General features: G+C 55.0%; 2 protein-coding genes across 3 annotated transcripts in view; one reads left to right on the top strand and one right to left on the bottom strand.

Moving 5' to 3' along the window:
- Positions 1-706: 706 nt before the first annotated feature.
- Positions 707-11,495, top strand: PLEKHG4 (pleckstrin homology and RhoGEF domain containing G4). Of its 2 annotated transcripts, none has more exons than XM_074401932.1 (22): positions 707-829; positions 1,894-2,556; positions 2,722-2,817; positions 2,893-3,016; positions 3,102-3,195; positions 3,557-3,634; positions 3,715-3,831; positions 4,003-4,101; positions 4,195-4,343; positions 4,498-4,636; positions 4,741-4,857; positions 6,253-6,435; positions 6,692-7,194; positions 7,268-7,514; positions 8,246-8,335; positions 8,417-8,638; positions 8,728-8,898; positions 8,980-9,157; positions 9,939-10,055; positions 10,200-10,436; positions 10,523-10,638; positions 10,837-11,495. In XM_074401932.1, the coding sequence occupies exons 2-22, from the start codon at positions 2,055-2,057 to the stop codon at positions 10,840-10,842; spliced, it is 3,585 nt and encodes a 1,194-aa protein (XP_074258033.1). In that variant the 5' UTR covers positions 707-829; positions 1,894-2,054; the 3' UTR covers positions 10,843-11,495. The 2 variants fall into 2 exon arrangements, with proteins under 2 accessions (XP_074258033.1, XP_010345080.2); XM_010346778.3 differs by lacking the exon at positions 707-829 and adding an exon at positions 1,566-1,660.
- KCTD19 (potassium channel tetramerization domain containing 19) overlaps positions 11,449-23,428 on the bottom strand; it is a 34,284-nt gene continuing 22,304 nt past the window's right edge. The window contains exons 6-16 of the mRNA XM_003936295.4: positions 21,169-21,379; positions 19,888-20,048; positions 18,572-18,672; positions 17,330-17,472; positions 17,045-17,128; positions 16,652-16,766; positions 15,618-16,245; positions 13,355-13,546; positions 13,022-13,176; positions 12,594-12,695; positions 11,449-11,700 (exon numbers count right to left, since the gene is read on the bottom strand). Coding sequence (XP_003936344.1) covers positions 11,587-11,700; positions 12,594-12,695; positions 13,022-13,176; positions 13,355-13,546; positions 15,618-16,245; positions 16,652-16,766; positions 17,045-17,128; positions 17,330-17,472; positions 18,572-18,672; positions 19,888-20,048; positions 21,169-21,379 — 2,006 coding nt within the window. The 3' untranslated portion in view covers positions 11,449-11,586. The remainder of the gene's footprint in view (positions 11,701-12,593; positions 12,696-13,021; positions 13,177-13,354; positions 13,547-15,617; positions 16,246-16,651; positions 16,767-17,044; positions 17,129-17,329; positions 17,473-18,571; positions 18,673-19,887; positions 20,049-21,168; positions 21,380-23,428) is intronic.

The following is a 23,428-nucleotide window of genomic DNA, read 5'->3' as shown; positions in this document are numbered from 1 at the left end:
GGGTGTCAGGGTCAGCTGTAGCCTGTAGCTTGAGGTTCTTGTTTGCCTCTGGCTTTCACAAGGGTATGTGTGCCTGCCAGCAGGCCCTCTCCCCGGGGCTCTTAGGGGGCCTGGCTGGTGGGTGCCAGTGGGCAGAAGGGGAGGGAAGGAGCAGAAGGCAGTGACTCAGTGGGGGTGGCCCTGGGACAGAGCTGGGGAGGGAGCCAAGGTTAGATGATGCTTCCTGAAGCCAGGAGGGTGGGAAGAGAGGTCTGGCTGGGAGTTAGGGATGGAGCAGGACAACTCCAAGCCTCTCCTCTGGCAGCCTGACCTGCTCATCAAGAAGGCTCCTTGGTAGCTGCCTGAAAGTCTAGACTCTGTGGGGTGGGCTGGGCTGGGGGAGATTGCTGTTGGTCCCAATTTGCCTGCTGTAATGCCCAGGTTCAAGAAAGAGGGCTTAGAACCAGGGAAGCCGTTACACCCAGTACCCCTTCTCCTCAGGGGCCATGGCCTGGGCACACTCTGGGTTTCAGGGCCTTCTGGTCACAGAGCTGACCTTCCCACAATCTTCCCACAAATTCTGGGGAGTGTCAGGCCAAGCCCACATGCCCCAAAGGGACCTCAAATCGCACAGCTACCCAAGTGACTTACATCAGTTCAGGATCCCCTGACTGGGGGTGAAATGGGGGGCAGGGCACCAACACAGCCTGAAAGCTGGCAGTGGGTGGACGTATAACACAGGGGGCCTTCCCTAGTCCGCATGGCAACCCCAGGAGAAAAATGACCTTTCGTTTTTACAGGTGAGGAGGGTGAGGCTCAACGAGCAGAGTTCCTGGAGTGCCCCCAGCAGGTAAGTGGAGAATCCAGGCCTGGGCTGGGGGCTCTGGCTCCAGGACCCCACCTCAGCACCGGTCTCCTGGACTGGTCTTTGTGGAGAAGGTGGTAAGGCGGTGCCAGGGATGACAAAGCGGGGGAGGGTCTGGTGGGCTCTCGCAGGCCTGGGTCAGCTCCACCCATTGGTCTCACTCCCACCCCGACGGCAGCCCCATCCTGCGTGGGATCAAGCGACCTGTCTCTGGGTGCCCAAGCTGAGGCAGCGCCCCGCTTCCCCACACAGAAGGCGTTCCCCTCTCCTGGGCTCTTTCAGCCGGCGGAAGCCTCTGGGAGCCCCCGCCCCGGCTCGCCCCACGGCGACCCCCGCGCACTCACCCGCACGCACCCCCGCGGCCTTCCCGGTGGGACAGCGCTTCCAGCGTCCTCGCCAGGCCGGGGGAGTGGGCACCGTGGAGCTGCCGGCCGTTGGTCGCTGCCCGGACCCGCGCACAGCGACGCCGTGGGTGGGGCGCGCGGTCTGCGGGGCCCAGGGGTGCGCCGGGGCGGGGCTGGAGGCCGTCCTGGCCCGTGGGGAAGACCGCGGCGGGCGGGGGTTGCTGCGGGGCCCGCACCTCGGCTTCGCGGCTCAGCGGGCTGTGCCCCGTCGGGACCTGCGCGGGCTGTGGCTCCGTCCTCCGGCCCCCAGGGGGCGGTGCGGCGTTGATTCCCGGCGGCCCTGCTTTCCCACCCCAGCGGCCGGGAGGCGGTGTCACGTGACGCCGCGCGGCAGTGCTGTACCCGCCGTCGAAGCCGCGGTCGGTTCGAAGTCTCCCCGGCTTCGCGGTGCCTCGCGGCGCGGCCCGGGGGCGTGAGTGTCGCCAGTGGGCGAGGGGGGGCGCGCGCCAGGGCCTCTTCGCGAGGCCAGCGGGAGCGCGAACGCGAGGCAGCGTGGTGCTGTGGTGGGGCCGCCCCGACGGGCGTGGGCCTGCATAGCGTGGCCGTGAGGACGCTGAGCGTGGGAACACACGGGGCAGAGACTCATGGGCGTGCGACGGAGGACCTGCTGAGAGGGACACCTCTAACGTTCTTCCCTCTCCTCAGGCCTGAACTGCAGTTTCTGTGCTCTGGCACCAAGACTGGCACCTCCTGCGGCCCAGTGCCTTTTGCCTGCAGAGTCCCACTCGACTGTCTTCAGCCCGGTTCACACCGAGGCCGACGCCTTTCCCACTTGCCCCCAGCAGGCCCACCTTTAGGAGGGCGTAATGCAAAGGTCCCTGGAGGATGGGGATGAGTCCCCAGACTCCCAGGGCCATGCCACCGACTGGAGGTTTGCTGTGTGCAGTTTGAGGGATGCCTGGGAAGAGGAGGAATCTGCTTCCCAGATGCACATTAAGGACCCAGGTCCTCCAAGACCATCAGCGGGGGCAGCCCAGGATGAGGGGCTACAGGGCAGCCGCTTGTCCAGGGAGCTTCAATTACCCCCGGCTGCAGATGGATCAGGGGATGCCCAGAGGGGCATAGTAGAAAGCTCCTCAGTCCTCTCAGAAGGGCCAGGCCCCTCTGGAGTGGAGAGCCTCCTATGCCCCATGTCCTCCCACCTCAGCTTGGCACAGGGTGAGAGTGACAGCCCAGGGGTAGGGTTGGTAGGGGACCCAGATCCAAGCAGGGCGATGCCATCTGGCTTGAGCCCTGGGGGATTGGACAGTGATCCTGTGGGTCTTGGAGACCCTTTATCAGAGACATCGTCAAAGCTGCTGGAGGCAGGTAAGGGAGGCTGGGCTAGGGAAGTCTGGGAAAGGAATGGGGATGCCTGGAGATGAGTGTCAAGACCTTGGAGGTCTCTGACTCTACTGAGGCTGAAGCCCAGGTCCAAGGAGGGGTCTTTAGATAGATGGCCCAAGGCAGAACCAAGTCATTTCCCTTCCCAAGCCCCTAGTGGATCCAGCCTCCCTAAGCCTGCTGACTGCCTCCTGGTCCAAGACCTCTGCTGGGAGCTGCTGGCCAGTGGCATGGCCACCTTGCCAGGTAGCCGGGAGGCCCTAGAGGCGGTGGAGGTGAGGTGGCCCAACAGCGCGGGAGTTCACTGCCTCCTCCCCACAGGGACTCGGGATGTGAAAGGTCGAGCAGTGCTGCTTCTGTGTGCCCACAGTCCAGCCTGGCTTCAGCCCGAGTGCAGCAGCCAGGAACTCATCCGTCTCCTACTCTACCTGCGAAGCATCCCCAGGTTTGAGGGAGGGGATTGGGAGACTGAGCCTGAGTCAGCTGTGAGGCCTGGGAGTCAGGTACTGAACTGAAGCTCACCCCTTTAGGCCTGAAGTCCAGGCCCTGGGACTGACGGTGCTAATAGATGCTCGAATTTGTTCCCCAAGTTCTTCCCTCTTCTTTGGGCTCAGCCAGCTGCAAGTGAGTACTGGATTATAGCTCCTCTCATTCCTTTTCTTTTCTTTTGTGACAGAATTTTGCTCTGTCGCCCAGGCTGGAGTGCAATGGCACAATCTCAGCTCACTGGAACCTCCACCTCCCAGGTTCAAGTGATCTTCCTGCCTCCCAAGTAGCTGGGATTACAGGCGCCCACCACCACACCTGGCTAATTTTTGTATTTTTGGTAGAGAAGGGGTTTCACCATGTTGGCCAGGCTGGTCTTGAACTCCTGAACTCAGGTGATCTGCCCACCTTGCCTCCCAAAGTGCTGGAATTACAGGCATGAGCCACCGCACCCTTTTCTGTAGAGGTGGGGATAGGGCTGAGCTCAGGTTCCTTGCAGGAAGCAGCCCCAGGGGCTGTGCACCAGGTGCTGCTAGTGGGAAGCATGCTGCTGGAGGAGGTGCCTTCTGGGCTGCAGGTACTGAGCCCAGTTGACTAGGGGTGGAGGTGGGGGTGCCTCCCCATAGGCCTGGGTCACAACACCTTCATCTTCAATAGCTGGAGCAGCTGCCTTGTCATCAGAGCCTGCTGACCCACATCCCAATGGCGGGGCTGCCCACTTGGCTAGGAGGAGACCTGCCTTACTGCCATCAGGCCTGGCTGGATTTCCGGAGGGTCAGTGCACTGGGCAGGGTGTGGGGGCAGTTATATTGGCAAATTGGGATTGTGGAGGAACCTCTCTGGGGTTAGCTTGAACAGGACAAAGCCGGTTGCAGTGACCTGGAACCCAGGAAGTCTGGGATCAACACTGCATGCTGCTCTGGTCATGCCTGCCCCTGCTTACAGCGGCTGGAAGCCCTACTGCAGAACTGTCAGGCAGCTTGTGTCCTGCTCCAGGGGGCCATTGAAAGTATGAAGGCTGTGCCCAAGCCCGTGGAACCTGGGGTGAGTGTCCCCTCCCAGTCCTTCCGTGAATGCTTTCTGTCTCCCTCATTCTCTCCCATGGCCACCTCCACTGCTTATTGCCCTCAATCACAGGAGGTCAGTCAGCTGCTACAGCAGACAGAGGTCCTGATGCAGCAGGTGCTAGACTCGCCACAGCTGGCATGGCTACAATGCCAGGGGGGCCGGGAGCTGACATGGCTGAAGCAGGAGGTCCCAGAGGTGACCCTGAGCCCAGACTACAGGTGTGTGCAAGCCCAGCCCCCAGATCCTGCCCCAGCCTACCATATTCTAGGCCAGGACTCATCTGGCTAGCTCGGAACCAGGCAGGACTGTGGTTGCCAGGACAGGGTGAAGCGGTGGAAGGTAGGGGGTCTAAGACAGTGTACCCTACTCCAGGATGGCAGTGGACAAGGCTGATGAGCTATATGACCATGTGGATGGATTGCTGCACCAACTGACCCTGCAGAGCAACCAGCGAATACAGGCCCTGGAGTTGGTCCAAACACTGGCGACCCAGGAGGGTGGACTGCACCAGGTTGGAACTACTTGCCCAGAGTGGGCCCTGTCCCTGATCTTAGATGTGTGCCACCCCACCCATAGCAGCTGTCTTCACCTTTCCCTGTTTGTGCCCCTCCACAGATTGAAGTGTGGCTTCAGCAGGTGGGCTGGCCAGCACTGGAGGAGCCTGGGGAACCCTCACTGGACATGATGCTCCAGGCCCAAGGCCCTTTTCGGGAGCTGTACCAGGTTGCCCAGGTATGTGTGGTCACTTGTTTATGCCACAGGTATTGGGACACAATGGCAGGAACTAGGAATGCAGAAATGCATGAAGGCAATTCAATCCCTTACTCTCTTGGACCTTATAGTCCCACAGAGGTTATCAGTTGGAATTAATCACAGTCATATATGTGACTGCAAACCCAGGCAAGATCTCTGGAGAGAATCAGTGCAAGTGATTCTGCCTGAGGTTATAACCAAGACTTTACCCGTAAAGGCTGTCAGGATAACTTTTTTGGGGGTGACTTTTGAGCTAGGAGTTGAAAGATAAGTTGGGGTCAACTAGGGAGAAGAGGGTTGAGGATTGGGACACATTCCAGACTGGGAGGACAGCATGTGCAAATGTCCTGTGGCAGGAGGGAAGGTGGTATGCCTGAGGAACCATAAGGCCAGTGAGGTTGAAATGCAGAGCAGAGAGGGAGGGAGAGTGGGTGGGGGAAGATGCAGTGCGACAAGCCTGGCCAGTGGTCACATCACTTGGCCCTGTAGCTGTCAGTGTAAAGTTTAGTCAGGAGGGCCACATAATCAGATCTGTATTCTAAGAAGATTGCCTTAGTTTCCGAGTAGACAGGGGGCATGGGGAGTGCAGTGAAGAGGCAATTGCAGTAGTCCAGGTGGGCAACAGTGCCTTCTTCAGCCAGGATAGTGGCAGGGAAGATGGGTTGGAGAAGTTGGTGGGATTTTCTGTGGACCCATATGGGAGGGTAAGGGACAGGGATGTTGCAAGGATGAATGGGTGTTGTTCCTGACAGACTAGGAGATGAGATCATTGGGGGAGGAGCATTCATGAGTCCAGTCTTGGGTGTGCTCCTGAGATGGCTGTGAGGGATGAGAGAAGGGCTCTTGGGTCTTGGGCCTGGAGCTCAGAGGAGAGGTCTGGATGGGGAGGATCACTTGGTATGGGGGTGTTTGGATGACGTTTGAAGTTGGTCACACAAGAGTGCCTGGGAGAGTGAGTGCACTGTCCCCAGGATCCCCAGTGTTTAGTGGCCTAGATGAGGGAAAAGGGGAGCAGGAGGAGCCACTGGAAAAGAGTGAGGAGAATCAGGAGCAACAGGAGTCTAGCAGAGAGAGGCTGAATAGCGCCAAGAGGTGGAGTCAGTGAGGCCAGGGAAGCACTGGGGATGGCAAAGTGGAGCTGGAGAGGGCTGGCATGGAGGGCAAGACGGGATGGTGAGGATAGACAATTTCTCTAGGGACTTTGGCTGTAGAGAAGGGGAGTGGATGTGGGTGGGGAGTGGGGAGATAAGGAGAGATCTTCCACCACAGGACAGACTTGATGGGGACATGTGGATATGTCAGCAGGAAGGATCTGGGTGGACTTGGCTGGACTGCCAGGCCTGAGCTGGCTGAGCCTAGTCTCTGTCTTTGCAGGAGCAGGTCAGGCAAGGAGAGAAGTTTCTGCAGCCACTGGCTGGCTGGGAGGCAGCTGAACTGGCCCCCCCTGGGGCACGCTTTCTGGCCCTGCGAGCCCAGCTGACTGAATTCTCTAGGGCTTTGGCCAGGCGGTGCCAGCGGCTGGCAGATGCTGAGAGGCTGTTTCAGCTCTTCAGGGAGGTGGGTGAGAGTCTCCCCGGCTCCAAGTGATACCTGTAGCTGGAGGGGTGGTAGCCCCAGCCTTAGCACAGCCTGAGTGTCTCCTGAGTATAGTGAGCAATCTCTTCCTTTGCCTTCAGTCTGACCCTAAAATCCAACTGCTGGGGCTGGGTCCTGGTCAGCATCCTGTGGGGATTGGGAGTGGGTAGAGGAGCAGAGTGCCCAGCTTGCTTGGCGGGAATCCCCCTCTAATGCTTGTCTGGCCCCGGTGTTGCAGGCCTTGACGTGGGCTGAGGAGGGGCAGCAGGTGTTGGCAGAGCTGGAGCAGGAGCGCCCAGGGGTAGTGTTGCAGCGGCTGCAGCTGCATTGGACCAGGCACCCTGACTTGCCTCCCTCCCATTTCCGAAAGATGTGGGCTCTGGCCACAGGGCTAGGCTCAGAGACCATCCGCCAGGAGTGCCGCTGGGCCTGGGCACGGTGCCAGGACACCTGGCTGGCCCTGGACCAAAAGCTCGAGGCTGCACTGAAGCTACCACTGGTGGGCAGCACCGCTAGCCTGGGTGTCAGCCAGGTCCCCAGTGCACCTGCCCACTCTCCCCTGAGGAAGGCCTACAGCTTTGATCGAAATCTGGGGCAGAGTCTCAGTGAACCTGCCCGCCACCGCCACCACGCAGCCGCTATTGGTGCCTGCCACAGACCAGAGGCTGGAGAAGGTGCCCAGTCCCAGGCATCCCCTACTGTGCCTCCACCAGGCAACTCTGACCCCAGGAACCCCAACAGGTGCGGGTAGTGGGCAGGGCAGGAGGGCAGTGGAGGGGAGATGTCTCGAGTCCTGACTCCCCATACCTGGTAGGCTGCAGTTGGTGCTGGCAGAGATGGTGGCCACAGAGCGAGAGTATGTCCGGGCCCTAGAGTACACAATGGAGCACTATTTCCCTGAGCTGGATCGCCCCGATGTGCCCCAGGGCCTCCGCGGCCAGCGTACCCACCTCTTTGGCAACCTGGAGAAGCTGCGGGACTTCCACTGCCACTTCTTCCTGCGTGAGCTGGAGGCTTGCACCCGGCACCCACCACGAGTGGCCTATGCCTTCCTGCGCCATGTAAGCCCGACAGGCCACGTGGTCCCAGCTTGTTTTGCCACACTCCCTAAGTTGTTTCTGGGCACATGCTTGGTGCCAGTCGCCATGCTGGGTACAGCTATGAGCAAGACTGGCAAGATCTTGCACCTGAGGGTGCCCTTGGTTCAGTAGAGGAGACATGGAAGTGAAAAAGACATTTGTAGATTATGGTTGGGGCTAAGAGGAAAATAAGCAGGATAGATGCTTACTGGCGGGGCAGGGGCTCCACTTTAGAGGGCCTGAGTACAATGCCAGGATACTTGGCACTAGAGGAAGCCTTTGAGGGGCTGATGTTTAAGCTGAGGAATCAGGGAGGAGCTGGAGTGAGTGTCCTACCCAAAGGAAAGAGCACAAATGCAAGGTTGTTTGGAGGAAGGGGGCTTGCCAAGGAAATGTCTGAGTGTAATAAGCAGGATGGTCCCAGGTGAAGTGAGCTCTTAGAGCCATGGGAGGAGCAGAGCTGAAGGCAGGGGCTCAGTCTGAGGGTGAGGGGCTTCTTCCTCGGGGGCCTGTGGGCACATCTCCTCTGCACAGTACTGTTCTTGCCAGATCACCCCTTTGTTCAAAGCAGGGCAGATCGGATCTGTAGGGAGAGGCCTCCCCAGGAGCCATCTACTGGCATCTTGGTCCTCTCAGGCTGAGGGTGGTGTAGCCTGTGCCAGCCTTAGGGAGCTGGCCCCTTTGCACTGGGGCTGAGCCACGTGTCCTTGTAGAGGGTGCAGTTTGGGATGTATGCGCTCTACAGCAAGAATAAGCCTCGCTCTGATGCCCTGATGTCCAGCTATGGGCACACCTTCTTCAAGGTAGGTGAGCCTGAGACTAGGAGGAGGAAGGGATGTGGGGAATGCTCCCAAACCACTCAGTGGCCTCCCACCTGGCCACAGGACAAGCAGCAAGCACTGGGGGACCACCTGGACCTGGCCTCCTACTTGCTAAAGCCCATCCAACGCATGGGCAAGTACGCCCTGCTGCTGCAGGAACTGGCACGGGCCTGTGGGGGTCCCACGCGGGAGCTCAGCGCACTGCAGGAGGCCCAGAGCCTCGTGCATTTCCAGCTGCGACACGGCAATGACCTGCTAGCCATGGACGCCATCCAGGGCTGTGATGTGAGTCATCCCAGGCCTTGGTGGGCAAGGTGGTGGGTGTGGAAAAAGAGCAAAAGAGGCCCGGCACCCACTGGCCCCCAACTCTGCAGGTTAACCTCAAGGAACAGGGTCAGTTGGTGCGACAGGATGAGTTTGTGGTGCGCACTGGGCGCCACAAGTCTGTTCGCCGCATCTTCCTCTTCGAGGAGCTGCTGCTCTTTAGCAAGCCTCGCCACGGGCCCACAGGCGTAGACACATTTGCCTACAAGTGCTCCTTCAAGGTAGGTCTGCCCACCCTGGGCCCCAGCACTTGTTTTCCTACCCCATGCCTTACCAAGCCCCTCTCTCCCTGCTGGCCACAGATGGCAGACCTTGGTCTCACTGAGTGCTGTGGGGACAGCAACCTGCGCTTCGAGATCTGGTTCCGCCGCCAGAAGGCCAGGGACACCTTTGTCCTACAGGCCTCCAGCTTGGCCATCAAGCAAGCCTGGACGGCTGACATCTCCTCCTTGCTCTGGAGGCAGGCTGTCCACAACAAGGGTGGGTCCCTGCCTTTCCTTCACCCCACACTCCCCTCGCTGGAGAGCTTACATTGACCCACAGGAGCCCAGGGACCTGGTAAAGCTTGGAAAGCTGGGAGGAGGCCCAGTTGCAGCCACCAGTGCAGGAGAAAGGAATTCAAAGCCAGGCAGCTTTGCTGTTACTGCCTCTGACTTTGGACACAACATGAACTTCTCTGAGTATCAGGGCTTTATGGCTCTCTCTCTGTCTCTCTGTCTCTGTCTCTGTCTCTGTCTCTCTCTCTCTCTCTCTCTGTCTTTTTTTATTTTTGGAGATGGTCTTGCTGTGTCACCCAGGCTGGAGTGCAGTGGCATAATCTCTCCTCATTGCAGCCTCTGCCTCCTGAGCACAAGCAATTCTCCCACCTAAGCCCCTCGAGTAGCTGAGACTGCAAGCATGCATCACTATGCCTAGCTAATTAAAAAAACATTTTCGTAGAGATGAGGTCTCACTCTATTGCTCAGACTGATCTCAAACTCCTGGGCTCAAACAGTCCTCCCATCTTGACCTCCCAAAGTGCCATGATTATAGGTGTGAGTCACTGTGCCCGGCCAGGGGCCTCATCTCTGAAAGGGGAATATGGCACCTGCCCCACAGGATTGTTGGGAGGAGCACCTGACATTAGAAAGGCTCAACTCACAGGACAGTTAATGTGTTGGATGTGGGTGTATAGGAAAGACCTATTTGGGAGGTGGTAGATAGAGGCCCAAGGACAGGCTTATGTCCAGAAGTGTCCCACTTATGCCCACTCTCCACCCAGAGGTGCGCATGGCTGAGATGGTGTCCATGGGTGTGGGGAACAAGGCCTTCCGAGACATTGCCCCCAGTGAGGAAGCTATCAATGACCGCACCATCAACTATGTCCTGAAGTGCCGAGGTAGCAGGCAGGCTACAGGGGGTGGGGGTGGGAGTGGGGATTGGAAAGCTGTGGCCCTCAAACAGTGCTGGCCCCTGCTTTCCTCAGGATCTGGGGCCAGGCTGGGCTCTGGCCTGTCCCAGCCTGACCCTCTCTCTTACTCAGAAGTTCGCTCTCGGGCCTCCATTGCTGTGGCCCCGTTTGACTCTGACAGCCTCTACCTGGGGGCCTCAAACTCCCTTCCTGGAGACCCTGCCTCTTGCTCTGTTCTGGGGTCCCTCAACCTGCACCTGCACAGAGACCCAGCTCTTCTGGGTCTCCGATGTCCTCTGTATCCCCCCAACTTCCCGGAGGAAGCACCACTGGAGGCCGAGGTGGAGCTGGGCAGCCTGCCCTCTTTGAGTATGTCTGGGCTTAGCCAGAGGCAGGAGGGCATGGCTTGGGATTTGGGGCCTCGTGCTGACAGCTCACCTAGTCTCTCTTCCTAGCTCCTGAGGACTCAGAGGTCTCATCCCAATGCCTGTCAGCCAGTGGCTCCAGTGGCTCTGACAGCAGCTGTGTGTCAGGGCAGGCCCTGGGTAGGGGCATCGAGGACTTATCCTATGTGAGTGCCATTTGCCCTATACCCACCAGCCCTCCCCTAGCCCAGGCAGGGCCTGTGACTGTGACCAGCTGCTCCCCAGCCCAGGCTAGGCCTTTACTTTGGGTAGAGCTGGGGGTGGGTGGGCCAGAGCCATTCCCCAGAGAGCCCCTGGGCTCAGAGCTAGGGAAGCAGGCATTCATGCCTGACCTGGTTTTGCAGGTCTGAGCCCAGGACTGGACAAGCAGTGGATCGAGCAGCCTGCAGCTCCAAGGAACATTACCTCTCTGGATCTGCTGTGACCAAGGTGTGGCTGACACCTGGGCTACCTCCAGCCTGTGTGCAGCCCTATTGACTACCCTTTCTGATGTCTGTGGCCATTGGACAAACTGGCATGAGGTCTCTCTAGGGTAGTCTGGTTGTAGAGCCTGAAGAGCTGGGGACAGATCCCTTCTGTCCCCAGCTTCCATCCCAGTTGTGGGTTAAGAATAGGTTAGAATAAGGTGTTTCCATGCTGCAGGCTGGTGGGGGACCATGTGCCTCTGGGCAGTAACTAGGCTACCCCCATCCCTCAGGAGGAACACAGGTGGGCTCCTAGCAGCTGCTCCCCAATCCCTGGCCTTCAGAACGAGCTCACCTCCCATAGGGGAAGATCCACCTCTACTGTGCCCTGATGCTTGTCCCTCTTGGCCGTCAGGCCCAGCCCTTTTTCCTGGGGCAGTTTCATTATTTTGACTTGATGCCTTTTGAATAACTTTGAATAGAGTTGTCTAAAATTATCTCACTGGTTGTTAGGCTTTTGGTGTCTCAGAGAATGAGTCTAGTTCTTTGACATGTGATTTACTCTTTTATTTCTTTATAATAAAAAGTAGACTGATATGCACCCTTTGGTGGGCACATGCATTCTGGGGCAATGTCCATTTAAAATGAGCCTTGGCGGGTGGGGCATGAGGACCTGCATCTCTGGGCACCCTAGTCCTCTTGTAGGTACTTTCCCAGGATGGAGTACGATACAGACCTAGAAAGGCCCCTCTGGATGAGCAGGTCCATGCAGCGGCTGTATTTCCTGGCGAAGGGCAGTGTAAGCTGGAAGGAAAAGCCAGTTTTACCTCTGATTTCCTGGCCAGTTGCTTACTCTAGCTCCATGTGGGTAGGTTCTCCTATGGGGCAGGGACAGGGCAAGCCTGGCTGTTGGGGACTTTTGTTGCTTTAGGGCTCAGCTCTGCCCAAGGGCATGTCACAGTGTAGAGGCAGAAATGGTTATCAGAGAACTGAGCGAATGACTGGGGGGTTGAAAACATGTTTCCTGCTACTGGTTTTCCACATTCTAGCCCTACATGCTGACCTCACCTTTACAAACCACATAAAAGCCGGATGCCTAATGGTAACTGGATACTAGTGTGCTTATGGTGAAAGGTGTTACAGTAATGCCCTTGATTATAGAAGTGTCAGATCAGTGAGAATCTGCCTAAATTGTTTCCACCTCAGTGTTAAAATTGGATTAAGGAATCAGAAAAGGGAAAAAAGAACCTTGATCATTGCTTTCCCTTACTAAACATTTTCTTTTTCTTGTAAAGAATGCTTAAAAGTAGTTTAAATATGGAAGTAATGTACACAAATGGTGACATCATGGCCAGATAGGTGAAGTTGGTATCACTGGTTGAAAACGTCTCACTCCCATATGAGTTAAGGCTTGGGCTCATATGATATGTGTCCCTAAGTGTGACCAGGGTTGTTAGTGATGAAGGCACAGTTGGTATCACTGGAGGAAAACTATAAAAACCAGTGGCCTGAATACTGGTTTTTGACTACTCTGGATTGGTTAATTTCATCCAGTTTCTCCCTCCCTTGGAGCAGTGGCCTAAGCTGCCTGTCTAGCCTTCTGAGAAGTGCTGGCCCAGCCCTGGTGCAGCAAGACACGCACATCTGAGGCATCCACAGGGTTGGTTGATTCTGTGGGGATTGCAAGTGGCCCTCACCTCCACCCAGCTGTACAGACGCTCCTGGGTGTGCCGGTCGTCCTTGAAGCCAGTGATGGCCAGCAAATCCACCACAAACTGCTTGGGGCTGATGTGCAGGGTCTGCCAGGAGAGCCCACAGTGAGGCAGGGCTGGGGCAGCTCCTAGCCTCTCAGAAGAGCAGAGCAGGGACTTCCTTGGGCCTACAGAGCCACAGGGGTGTGGGGCAAGCACTGTCACTGCAAATCTGCCTTTTGGCCAAGGCTTGGTCCAGGTGCAGCTGCTCTGCTTGCCCATCCCTGCCTGTCCCACCACTCTTCTGCCCCTGGCCTCTTCTCCTTACCCCCATCTTGGCTTACTTCCTCTTGCCTTGCATCACTTATTGTGGGGCAGGGGAAGAGGTGGAGAAGGTACAGGGTGCCCCAGGGGCTGGGGCCTATCACACATACCCACAGCCGGTTGGCCAGGGAGACCACCTTGGCTGTGATGGCTTTGGGGTCCTTTTGCCTGATGGAATCCAGGATGATGTCAGCCAGGAAGCAGTGACATTTCTGTGCATAAAACATCTCTTCCCAGGACAGAGAGAAACTCAGGAAAGTGACTTCTGTGGGGGAAGGAAAGTGGTTGTGGCTACATCTGTCAACCGCTAGGGCCTTAGAGACAGCATGAGGAGGGGAGAAGGGTAGGGCTTCCAGGGGACACTCTCTGCCTCAAGTACCCTGGGAGGGGCTCAGGCATCCTCATGAGGAGGCTCAGGGCTGGGCCTGGCTCCAGAGCCTTACCTTGGGGCTGGGGGCTGGCTGTGGGTGGTGTGTGTCTGAGGTTGTCCACCTGCGTGGTGTAGATGATGCTGTCCTCAAAGAACATGCAGAAGCCATCGCTGCCCACCACTGGGGGGTGAGTCACTTTGAGGATGACCCCTGGGCTGTCTCTCTCACTAGCATCAGTCAGAGGATGCTCAGGGGCAGGGCTTTCTGTGAAAACAATGTAGGGAGGGAGCTCTCCTTTTTTTTAAAAAAGTTTTTTTTTTTTTTTTTTTTTTTTTTTTGAGATGGAGTTTTGCTCTTATTGCCCAGGCTGGAGTGCAGTGGTATGATCTTGGCTCACTGCAACCTCTGCCTTCCAGGTTCAAGTGATTTACCTGCCTCAGCCTCCCAAGTAGCTGGGATTACAGGTGCTCGCCACCACACTCAGCTAACTTTTTGTGTTTTTAGTAGAGACGGGGTCTCTCCATGTTGGTCAGGCTGGTCACGAACTCCTGACCTCAGGTGATCTGCCTGCGTTGGCCTCAAGTGCTGGGATTACAGGTGTGAGTCACCACATCTAGGCTTTTTAAATTACTTTCTTCAATTACCATGAAATCTACATAAGCAGGGGCTCTCCTTAAGCCACCTCAGAGCCCAAGCAGGGAGGGGACCTCTGGTGACAGGCCAGTACAATTAGTCACCCCAGCCTTGCAACAACTGCCATCTCCAGTTTTTCAGAAGCGACACCCTGGGCTGGCAGGGACCTGTCCTGGCCTTTCCTCTCTTCATTGCCCTGGCATCACTGCAAGCCAAATCCTGAAAATTTTGGGACTCCAAAAAACTCCAAATTCCTCTGTTGAATGAAGTCTGGTATCAAATGGGGCTGACAGTAACCCAGCTGAGGGCTGGAAATGTTTATAAAAGTGTAAGTTCAGAGCTTTTGGGACCAGCCTTTGATGCATTTCCAAAGAGTGGACATTTTTCACCCCAAGCTTGACAGACCAACTTAGAGCTCACAGAGTCCAAGAAGGACCCTCCATGCAGGATTGTAGCCACTAATAGGGAAGGTGACAGAATACCACAGGCAGGGCTTTGAGGGAGCAGAGGCAACAGCCTGGTACAGCGGTTCTCAGCACCCTTCCCTGGCTACCTCTCCTTTGCTGGCCACACATGCTCTCTCTCCAGCTCAGTCCCTGTAGCCCCTGCTGTCTCCTGGGCTTCACGTGGATGTTCCTTGGCATTTCATGCTCAGTATGTGCCCTTCCCCAAGCTCTGCTCTTTCTCTTACCCCCACCTAAGTAAGGACCCACCAACCCCTTGCAGTCACACAAGCTAGAAACCTGGCTCCTCCTTGGCCCATCCCTCCTTCCCTCCCCTAGGTGCCTAACCTGCTTCCTCAGCCTAAAAAGAACTCCAGGTGGCTTCCAAACCTAGCTCCTGCTGCCTTTCTTTCTTTCTTTCTTTCTTTCTTTCTTTTTTTTTTTTTTGAGATGGAGTCTCACACTGTCACGCAAGCTGTAGTGCAGTGGCGTGATCTCAGCTCACTGCAATCTCCACCTCAGGGGTTCAAGCAATTCCCCTGCCTCAGCCACCCGAGTAGCTAGGACTACAGGTGTGCGTCACCATGCCCAGCTGATTTTTTTTTTTGCATTTTTAGTAGAGACAGGGTTTCACCATGTTGGCAAGGATGGTCTTGATCTCTTGATCTTGTGATCCGCCCACCTCGGCCTCCCAAAGTGCTGGGATTACAGGCTTAAGCCACCATGCCCGGCCTCCTGCTGCATTTCCTCTGCTCCTGGAGCAAACTTTCTGATTGGCACACCTGACCCTGTGCTCTTGTTTAAAATCTTTCAGAGGCTGCTCACTCCCATCCTGGGCAGAATGAAGTACCATGTCCTGAATCTGCCCACAAGGCCAGCCCTGAAGACTTCTGTCTTCAGCCTCATCTTTTATCATGTCTGCATGGGAAGCCCTGTCCTCCAGCTAGACCCATGCCCTGTGCTTCCAAACACCCTGGACTTCTTCCTTCCCCTGCTGACTCCCCAGCCCTCAGCCTTTTTTGTGCTTCTACTTCATAGGTGCCCCCTTCCCACAGCATTCATCCCTTCACCATATGTATTCTCCTGGCCCCTCCAACCATGCCAGTGTGCCAGTCATTTCTGTGCTGCCTGGCACAGAGATAGCATTGGTGAGTGGGGGGCTCTAGTCCTCCTTTGTCACTAACTTGCTCTGCCATCTTGGCCAACGAGTTTGCCTTCTCTTATGAATAAGACTTAGGTCAAGGTGGGACAGGACTCACCTCTCTCCTTGGGCCTCTGCTTGCTCCAGTCCTTCAGGGTACCAGCTCTTTTTGGGGGGAAGTATGACTTAAAGGTTGGCTCTGGCCTCTTGTCTTTCGTTCCAGCTCCAGCCCCTGCCTGTGGTCCTGGATCCCTCTCTGAGGCTGTGGAATGGGCTTTCCAGGCAGCTGAGGTGCTGGGCTGGGAAGTAGCCTTGCTTCCCAAGGGGAGCTGCAGGGTGGCCTCCTCCAAGGGGCTGCTCTGGGAGGCTGTCAGTGGCTGGAATTCCCACTGTTTGCAATTGACCATGTCCCATTCTCTCACCAGGGAGATGAGTTTTTGCATGGGAGTAGCGGGAGTGTCTTTGGTTTCAGATTTCTGTGTGAGGTTGATTGTGGTGCATTTCTTCTTGGTAGGGCTCTCAGGGTGTCTCCCCCAGTGTCCAGGATTGGTATACAAGCCAGGACAGTGTGAGTATGTGCTGGGGTTGCCTGCCCTCTTGGCATTTCGGCATAGGGACACCTGGATGGGCCGGGTGTACTGCTCAGCCTCCTCCATCTGGTTGGACCCAGCCAAGTTTTCCTTAGCCTTTTTCCATGGAGTCCTATCACTGCAGTCTTGGAAGTCCCCAGGCATGTAGGCTGTGGTCTGGGGAGGGAGGGGCACAGTAACTCTCGATATGTTGGGCATGGATATCAATGCCTTACCCAAGATCAAATAAGCTGGGCCTCTAAGACTCCACTTGCTCTCTCCGAATAATCTCATCCCCAACAGGGGTCACCCATTTGAACTTTGCTCAGGCTGAGTGGGGGTGGTGCCAGCTCAGTGGCCTGTCACTCCAACAAGAGATACAATTAGCATCCCAGGCCACAAGTGGCCAGTAAGTTCCTGTGCCTCCTTCAAGGTTCAGAAGCCACGTCCTGTCCTAAGAACCCATGTAGGCCCTGCTCTTGTTTTGCTGTACCCCTCAGTAGCTGAGCCTGCCCTGCTCCACCCTGAGCCCGGTGGTAGTGGTTTTTCAGGAAAACACCAACCAGAGGAGGCTGGGGCTTACTTCTTTAGTGTCTCTACTGAACTCCACCAGTGACCCTGGCCCTTCTGTCACCACGTGCAGCCTCCTGATGGGAAAAGCTTCTTCATTTTCAGATTCTTTCTCCTGAGTCCATGACCTGTAGAAACCCAGAGGGTTTGGTTAGTGAGCAGAGGCTTCCATCAGGCCATCAGCCAGTTGGTCAGGTCTGCCCTTTAGCTGGGAGTTAATGCTAGACAGCCGGGAAGGAGGTGATCTTAAAGGGTTTTGCTTAGGTCACTGGCCAATCATGGGCCTGCTTCACTCCCTCAACCTCAGGGAGAACAGAATCCTTTAGAAAGTGGGCTTAGGACAGGATTTTGAGAGGAATGTAAAGACCCAAATTCTAAACATGGAGTCGTGATAAAGTTTCCTTACTTGTATGCTTCACATTGTGCAAGGGCTTCTGAGAGGGATGGAATGTGGTATTCTTCCACCTCCTGGCAAAAGAGGGGCCATTCCCTGCAAACGACAAGGAGATATCCGGCTGGACAGCTAGAGTGAGAGTGCGGGAGCGGGCATGAGCTCCTGGAGCTGCCACCGCCAACAGCTCCCACGATGGAAATAATATAACCTCCTCCCTGAAGGCTGCGACTCAGGTCTCCTTTGTTGCTAAGGGAGAGCCTTCATGATTTCATCCTACCGTGTTCTTGCTTCACTTACTTAAATTCAGATGGTAAAAATAGTTTGCCAAGTCTCAGGAAGTTGAGAATGTGTCGGAACATCTGGCCGTCCCCGTGGATGAGCAGGGTTTGTCCATATGTGATCCAGTACACCCTCTGAGGGTTGGACAGCAGTTCTGGATACTGGAGGGGGTTGGACACCAGACTCAGTCTCAGAGGCTAGGTCTTTAGTAAGAGGCAGGTCAGTCTTCTCTCACTCCCTTTCCCAATTACACTAGACCAGAGGCTTTGGGATTTCCATCTCCCTGTCAGTCAGTCATAGGGAACCATGGTGGGGAGCAGAGCATCCAGGGAGAAGCACATCATCCCTGCTTCAACTTTTTATGGCCCCTAGACCATCCTCTCAATGTACCTCATTCTCAGTTCAGGCCTCTCAGAGCTGGCCCCCTCCCTACTCAGACTCCAGAGGGCCTTCCCAAACTCCGGAGGGGCTTCCCAGCAGGCTACTCGGTCCACTTGTGTTCTGTTTTTTTTTTTTTTTTTTTTTTTTTTTTTTTTTTTTTGAGACAGAGTTTCGCTCTTGTTACCCAGGCTGGAGTGCAATGGCGCGATCTCGGCTCACCGCAACCTCCGCCTCCTGGGTTCAGGCAATTCTCCTGCCTCAGCCTCCTGAGTAGCTGGGATTACAGGCATGTGCCACCATGCCCAGCTAATTTTTTTTTTTTATATTTTTAGTAGAGACGGGGTTTCACCATGTTGACCAGGATGGTCTCGATCTCTTGACCTTGTGATCCACCCGCCTCGGCCTCCCAAAGTGCTGGGATTACAGGCTTGAGCCACCGCGCCCGGCCGTCACACTCTGTCACCTAGGCTGGAGTGTAGTGGCGCGATCTCGGCTTTCTGCAACCTCCATCTCCTGGGTTCAACTACAGTAGAGTCTCAGTCTTCCATGTAGCTGGGATTACAGTCATGTGCCACCACACCCAGCTAATTTATGTATTTTTAGTAGAGACGGGGTTTCACCATGTTGACCAGGCTGGTCTTGAACTCCTGACCTCAAGTGATCCACCTGCCTCAGCCTCCCAAAGTGTTGGGATTACAGGCATGAGCTACCACACCTGGCTCACTTCTGCTCTGTTAAGAGCACTTTGGGCAATGGAGTCAGGAGAAAGCCCTTGTTCTAAGCAGGTGCTGGAAGCTGTGTAAGGGCCAGGTGATGGCCCCCAGAGCAGCTCAGGTGGTGAAGCCAGAGGGGGATCAGGGTGGCCGGGGCTAGCAATACCTTCAGCAGTGTCTGCAGGGTGGTTGCATACCAGTGGCTTCCAACATATACTTTGATGATCTGTTTTGGGGAATACACAGTGATCTCTGCTGTCGACTCATCTATGGGAATCAAGGAAATAGAACACACTGTCATGTGGCCAGAAGGGAAAGCAGGTAGGGCCCTTTGGTCAGTAGTGTATTTCAAGTTAACTCTCAATATCTTCCTTAGTTATATTGTGTTGCCTACTCTGAGAAGCATCAGAAATCCCTGACATTGACCTTGCCTGCTGCTCACCATATCGTTTTTTGGGTGGTGAGGCAGGCAAGGGCACTGCCCCTCTTTACCTAACCCTCCTCTCTCAGGAAAGCTGGGCTGATGACCCTGTCAATCTACAATGCCAACTGCCTCTGGTTTCGGCTGGGTGTGTGGCTTTTCATGGGGCCACTCAGACTGAAGCTAGGAGTCTCCCTTTGTATATTTGTGTTCATGGATTGGCAAATGTCCTGGAGCCAACTCTCATCAAACCCCTGTCATTTTTATGAGACCAAGCCTCTAGGCATGTGTGGAGAATGGGGGCTGTATGCTGGGAGGATGAAAACCATGACCCTTTTCCTGGGGATGACTGTATGTAGGCCTTGTTCTGATGTTTAGGAAGCAGTTCCTAATGAGCTCTAGAATGAATGAAGGGTATATAACTAGATTATACAACCAAGAGATAAGATGTATAGAACTAGACCGTGAACTCCAGGAAGACAGGGACTAAGTCTGTGTTGCTTACTTCTACACCACTAATGTCTACTCCTGTCCTGGTATATGGCCAGTACTCAATAAATGTTGAATGTTGCTAAGTGATAGTAATACAGCTTAAACTTTGCCCCCTAAATTTTTGCTAGTAAGAAATTACAGGCAGCTGGTGAAAACAACATTAGCTTGACCACTGTGTAACTTGAACGAGTTTTCTTTTCTGAAACTCTTCTTCGGATGTTAAATGGACCCAGGGACAGCTCCGTTTATCAGAAGAGCCTCCTCCCTGTGTGGTTGTGAGAAGCATAGCATGTCAACTCCCAGAGTCAAGGCAGGCCTGCCCTGAGGGTCCTGCATCGCCCCAGGCTGGGTAACAGCTCTGTCTGCGGCTCGAGATCAATTGTGGCCTTCGAGGTGAGGAGGGAGCACTTAACATGAAATTTTCCCTTTCGTACAAACTCAAAATATTGGCCTGGCTTTCCCCTCCTCTTCCATCTACACTTCTTCCTCTTGGCCACTTCATCTATTCCTTCCAACCCCCCTGACACTCCCCTGATGCTACATTCAAACCCAGAAGCTTTCTCATTTACTGAGCACATCCATGGGTGCCAAAGTCCTTGGCTCCAGATGAGTTTTCAAAGCCACTTTCATTGGCTCATAGGTGATGTCCCTCTTGTCCAGGAAGGCACAAAGCTCGTACACTTCAGAAATGGTCTCAGTCAGGGGCAGCCGGCAAGTCCCCAGCCAATTCCTGCCCAGAGGAAAGACCTGTTATGAAGAACATCAGCACTGCACCCAAAGAGAGTTAAGCCTGTAAACTTTCCATGCCTAGGATACCTTGCCACAACACTGGCTCAAACCAGGCATCATTAACATTGTTTCCTAGTTTTAACCGGAAATCTGGTTAACCTTGTAGGAAAGTAAGCCTGGTCACATTTTTGGAGCTGAGCTTGACTTATTTCAGCAACGCCCTCTAAATTGACTAATTTCATGTCTCCAGGTCCTGTTTCAGGTTCCAGGGTCAGGCCAGGGAAACAATCCCTTCTTGCCCCCATACACATCTGCCCAAGACATCTCAGTCACCATGCTGCAGCCTGCCATAGTCTTGGAAAAAGGCTGGGGTCTGAACATCAACCCCCTTCTTCAAACCCTCCCTCCCAAGGCACCTGTATTTGCCCTCTGTGACATCAGGGTGGACATCTCTGAGAGAAATGGACTTTATGGGCTAAAAGAGCCCAAAAACAATATGGGAAAAGACAGCATTAAGGGTCAGCGGACCCTCTCCCAGGGGCTCCAGAAATCCCACTTCTACCTTCGTTCTGCACCTCAGTTTGCCCTTCTACAAAACAGGATTGGATTCTTGCCCCTGCACTAATGAGGACACTTGAGCTCATCCCACAAAGCAAGGGCCAGGGATCACACCTCTGGGAAGCCTGCCCTGCCCTGCTTCTAAGGGGCTCACCCCTGGCTCTGGCCTTTCTGTGTGTCAAGTAAGCCTCCCAAGAGTGGAGGGAGGAGCTTTGCAGAGGGTCTACATGGGGAGGTACCCAGCTCCCTGAGGGTTTGACTGTGGCCTGGTCACCTCAGACCTAGCACAGGGCTAGAACCAGGGAAATGGACTGCAAAGGACAGAAATATGAAATGGTCTGAAGCCTTTGAACTTTAGCGACCCTTGTACCTTAGCACCAGCCCTCTCCTTTGAGGCCCTAACCTGGTGGTAGTGTGGTGGTGCTGGTGTGGGAGTGGCTAAAATGATGGGCTGGCCCCAAGGACACACTTGCCCTCTGGCTGGTGGGAAGGGCCCAGGTTATTCCTAGGGAAGGGCAGAGCTGAGTGTGATGGGACTCAGCATGTCCTGAGGAGGGCCTCACTTGACGTGCTGAAAGAGGACACCGTTTCCTGTGATGTACAGCCGGCTTCCATCCAGTGTGCTCTCGATGCGGAGCTGGCCCAGCGCGGAGTCTGGGTACTTGACCAGCAGACCCAGGGCCATTGTGTAGAGCGGCTTCACAGACTCCAAGCTGGCTGTGTGGGCCCCCTTCCCAGGGCTCAGGGGAGGACAGATGGTCCGGGAACAGCCACCTGTACCAGGGAGAAAGGGGTGACTTCTAGGCCCCCCATGGTCATAACTGGATTGGAGGCTGTGGGGCTCAGTTCCTACTGCTGCCTCCATTATACTGAGGAAGCTCAGAGGGATGATATTTCCTTGCACAGTCCAAATTGAGATCTTCTCAAAATCAGTACAATATTTTTTTGTATACTCAGGCTTAGAAGTCATAACTGTTTGGAGGTGAGTTGGGAATGGGGGGATTCATCTGCTGTATCACTAGCATCTGAATTTCAAAAGTTTCAGGAAAGCAGCCATCTGGCCCCAGCCTCTGCAGGAGTCTCCATTAGTTCCAAGCTCGGCTATAACCGTCCAAGGATAAAGAATGGCAACCATAGCCTGGAAACTCAATGAGTGCTACAGGCTTTCTGGATTCACAGCCACTATTACTGGCTCTCCTGGGCAGAATTTCCCCCAGAGACATACTGTGTGGTATTACTTTCAGGGTGGGTATTTGGGTTGCTGGCTTATGGGTGGGACCTTTTTGTCCTACAGTGGGCCCAGGGTACAGTCCAGAGAACACAGTTATCACAGCCTTCAGGACTCTCCTCCAGTGGCAACAGTGTGCCAATGGGCACACTGCTGGGGGATGTTCGTAGATCATCTCCAATCCTCAGAGCAACCCTATAAGAGGGGGTAGTGCTATCATCTTTTCACATTGAAGAAACTGCTGAGAGGCTAATGAAGTATCTTGCCCTAAACTGCAAAGCTAGGCAGGGGAAGGGCTAGGATTTGAGGCCAGCTCTGTTCATCTCCAAGGTTACCGCAGCTGTTTACCTTAGTTGTGATGCTTTGTAGAAGGCTAAAGCCACTCTTTGTGTTTGAGGAGTGCTGCCAGCTTCCAGGGCCTGGCTGTCAACACACTTTCTCAATCTTTGCATTGCTCTGTGGAGCAAGCACTGCGCTACCATTTCACAATGATCTATGTTCTCTGAGGCACAGAAGGCTTTGAGGGAAGGGACTGAACTCATACTGCCTTAAGTGGATTATAAGGCCCTGGGACAGGGTCTTGAGACCTGCTGCAGCATGCCACTCCCTACAAAGAGGATAGGTTTCTTTTTTCTTTTTTTTTTTTTGTTTTTTTGAGATGGACTCTTGCTCTGTTGCCCAGGCAGGAGTGCAGTGGCACGATCTAGGCTCACTGCAACCTCCGCCTCCTGGGTTCAAGCAATTCTCCTGCCTCCGCCTCCCAAGTAGCTGGGATTACAGGTGCATGCCACCACACCTGGCTAATTTTTGTATTTTAGTAGAGATGGGGTTTCACCATGTCAGCCAGGCTAGTCTCAAACTCCTGACCTCAAGTGATCCATTTGCCTTGGCCTCCCAAAGTCCTGGGATTACAGGCGTGAGCCACCATGCCCAGCAAAGAGGACAGGTTTCTATTTGTCTGGGAGAAGGCTGGGAAATCTATGCCTGAAGATAAGGAAAGGCCTGATTGCCATGGGAGAAATGTCTGGTGATGCCCAGGCGAAGCTTCCCATGTACAACAGAGTTCTACACATTCTCAAGATGCCGGCTGAAGCCACGCTCAGGTAGCTGGTACCCTACAATATGCACAGTAGCTTCCATGGTGGTGGAGTTGGGAAATGGAATGATGAACGGCCCCAGTGAAAACTCTGCAGGGAAGAACAAGCTGGAATGAGGTAGGGCTGGGAGCACGAACGAAGGCCTGGGCTAGATAGGGGTTAGCAAGTGTCAGGAATAAGCAGAAGCAAGCACAGCAGCCGGGGGTTTCGAGGTGAGGTGATGAGGGAATTTGGGGGAGGGTGAGATGACTGAAGCACTGAGCATTTCCCATACCTCCCACAGTGCCTGGAAGAGGAAGGATGGGCGTGGCTAGTGGGTGCTCCTAGTCTCCACCACTCTCACAAGCAGGGCAGACCTCCCCTACCCCTGGGAAGCCTGCTCTCAGGCCCAGGACATTCCAGCCTAGCTTCCCACCTGGGCTGGGCTCCTCCTGCTCCAGGATAGTCTGGGGTCTCTATACCCCTGGCTGGTTGCCAACTCCCCATCCTCAGTGGGAA

Source organism: Saimiri boliviensis, chromosome 1, assembly GCF_048565385.1.
Source record: "Saimiri boliviensis isolate mSaiBol1 chromosome 1, mSaiBol1.pri, whole genome shotgun sequence".
In the NCBI taxonomy this organism is placed as follows: Eukaryota; Metazoa; Chordata; class Mammalia; order Primates; family Cebidae; genus Saimiri; species Saimiri boliviensis.
The sequence above is the reverse complement of the archived record's forward strand: the minus strand, read 5'-3'. Positions and strand labels throughout refer to the sequence as shown.

Bases quoted from the DNA above. Each gene is read 5' to 3' on its own strand.
- PLEKHG4 (XM_074401932.1), top strand. From the start codon at position 2,055: ATGCAAAGGTCCCTGGAGGATGGGGATGAGTCCCCAGACTCCCAGGGC. The intron at 3,017-3,101 runs GTTTGAGGGAGG...TCACCCCTTTAG, and splicing joins TACCTGCGAAGCATCCCCAG to GCCTGAAGTCCAGGCCCTGG. The intron at 7,195-7,267 runs GTGCGGGTAGTG...CATACCTGGTAG, and splicing joins GACCCCAGGAACCCCAACAG to GCTGCAGTTGGTGCTGGCAG.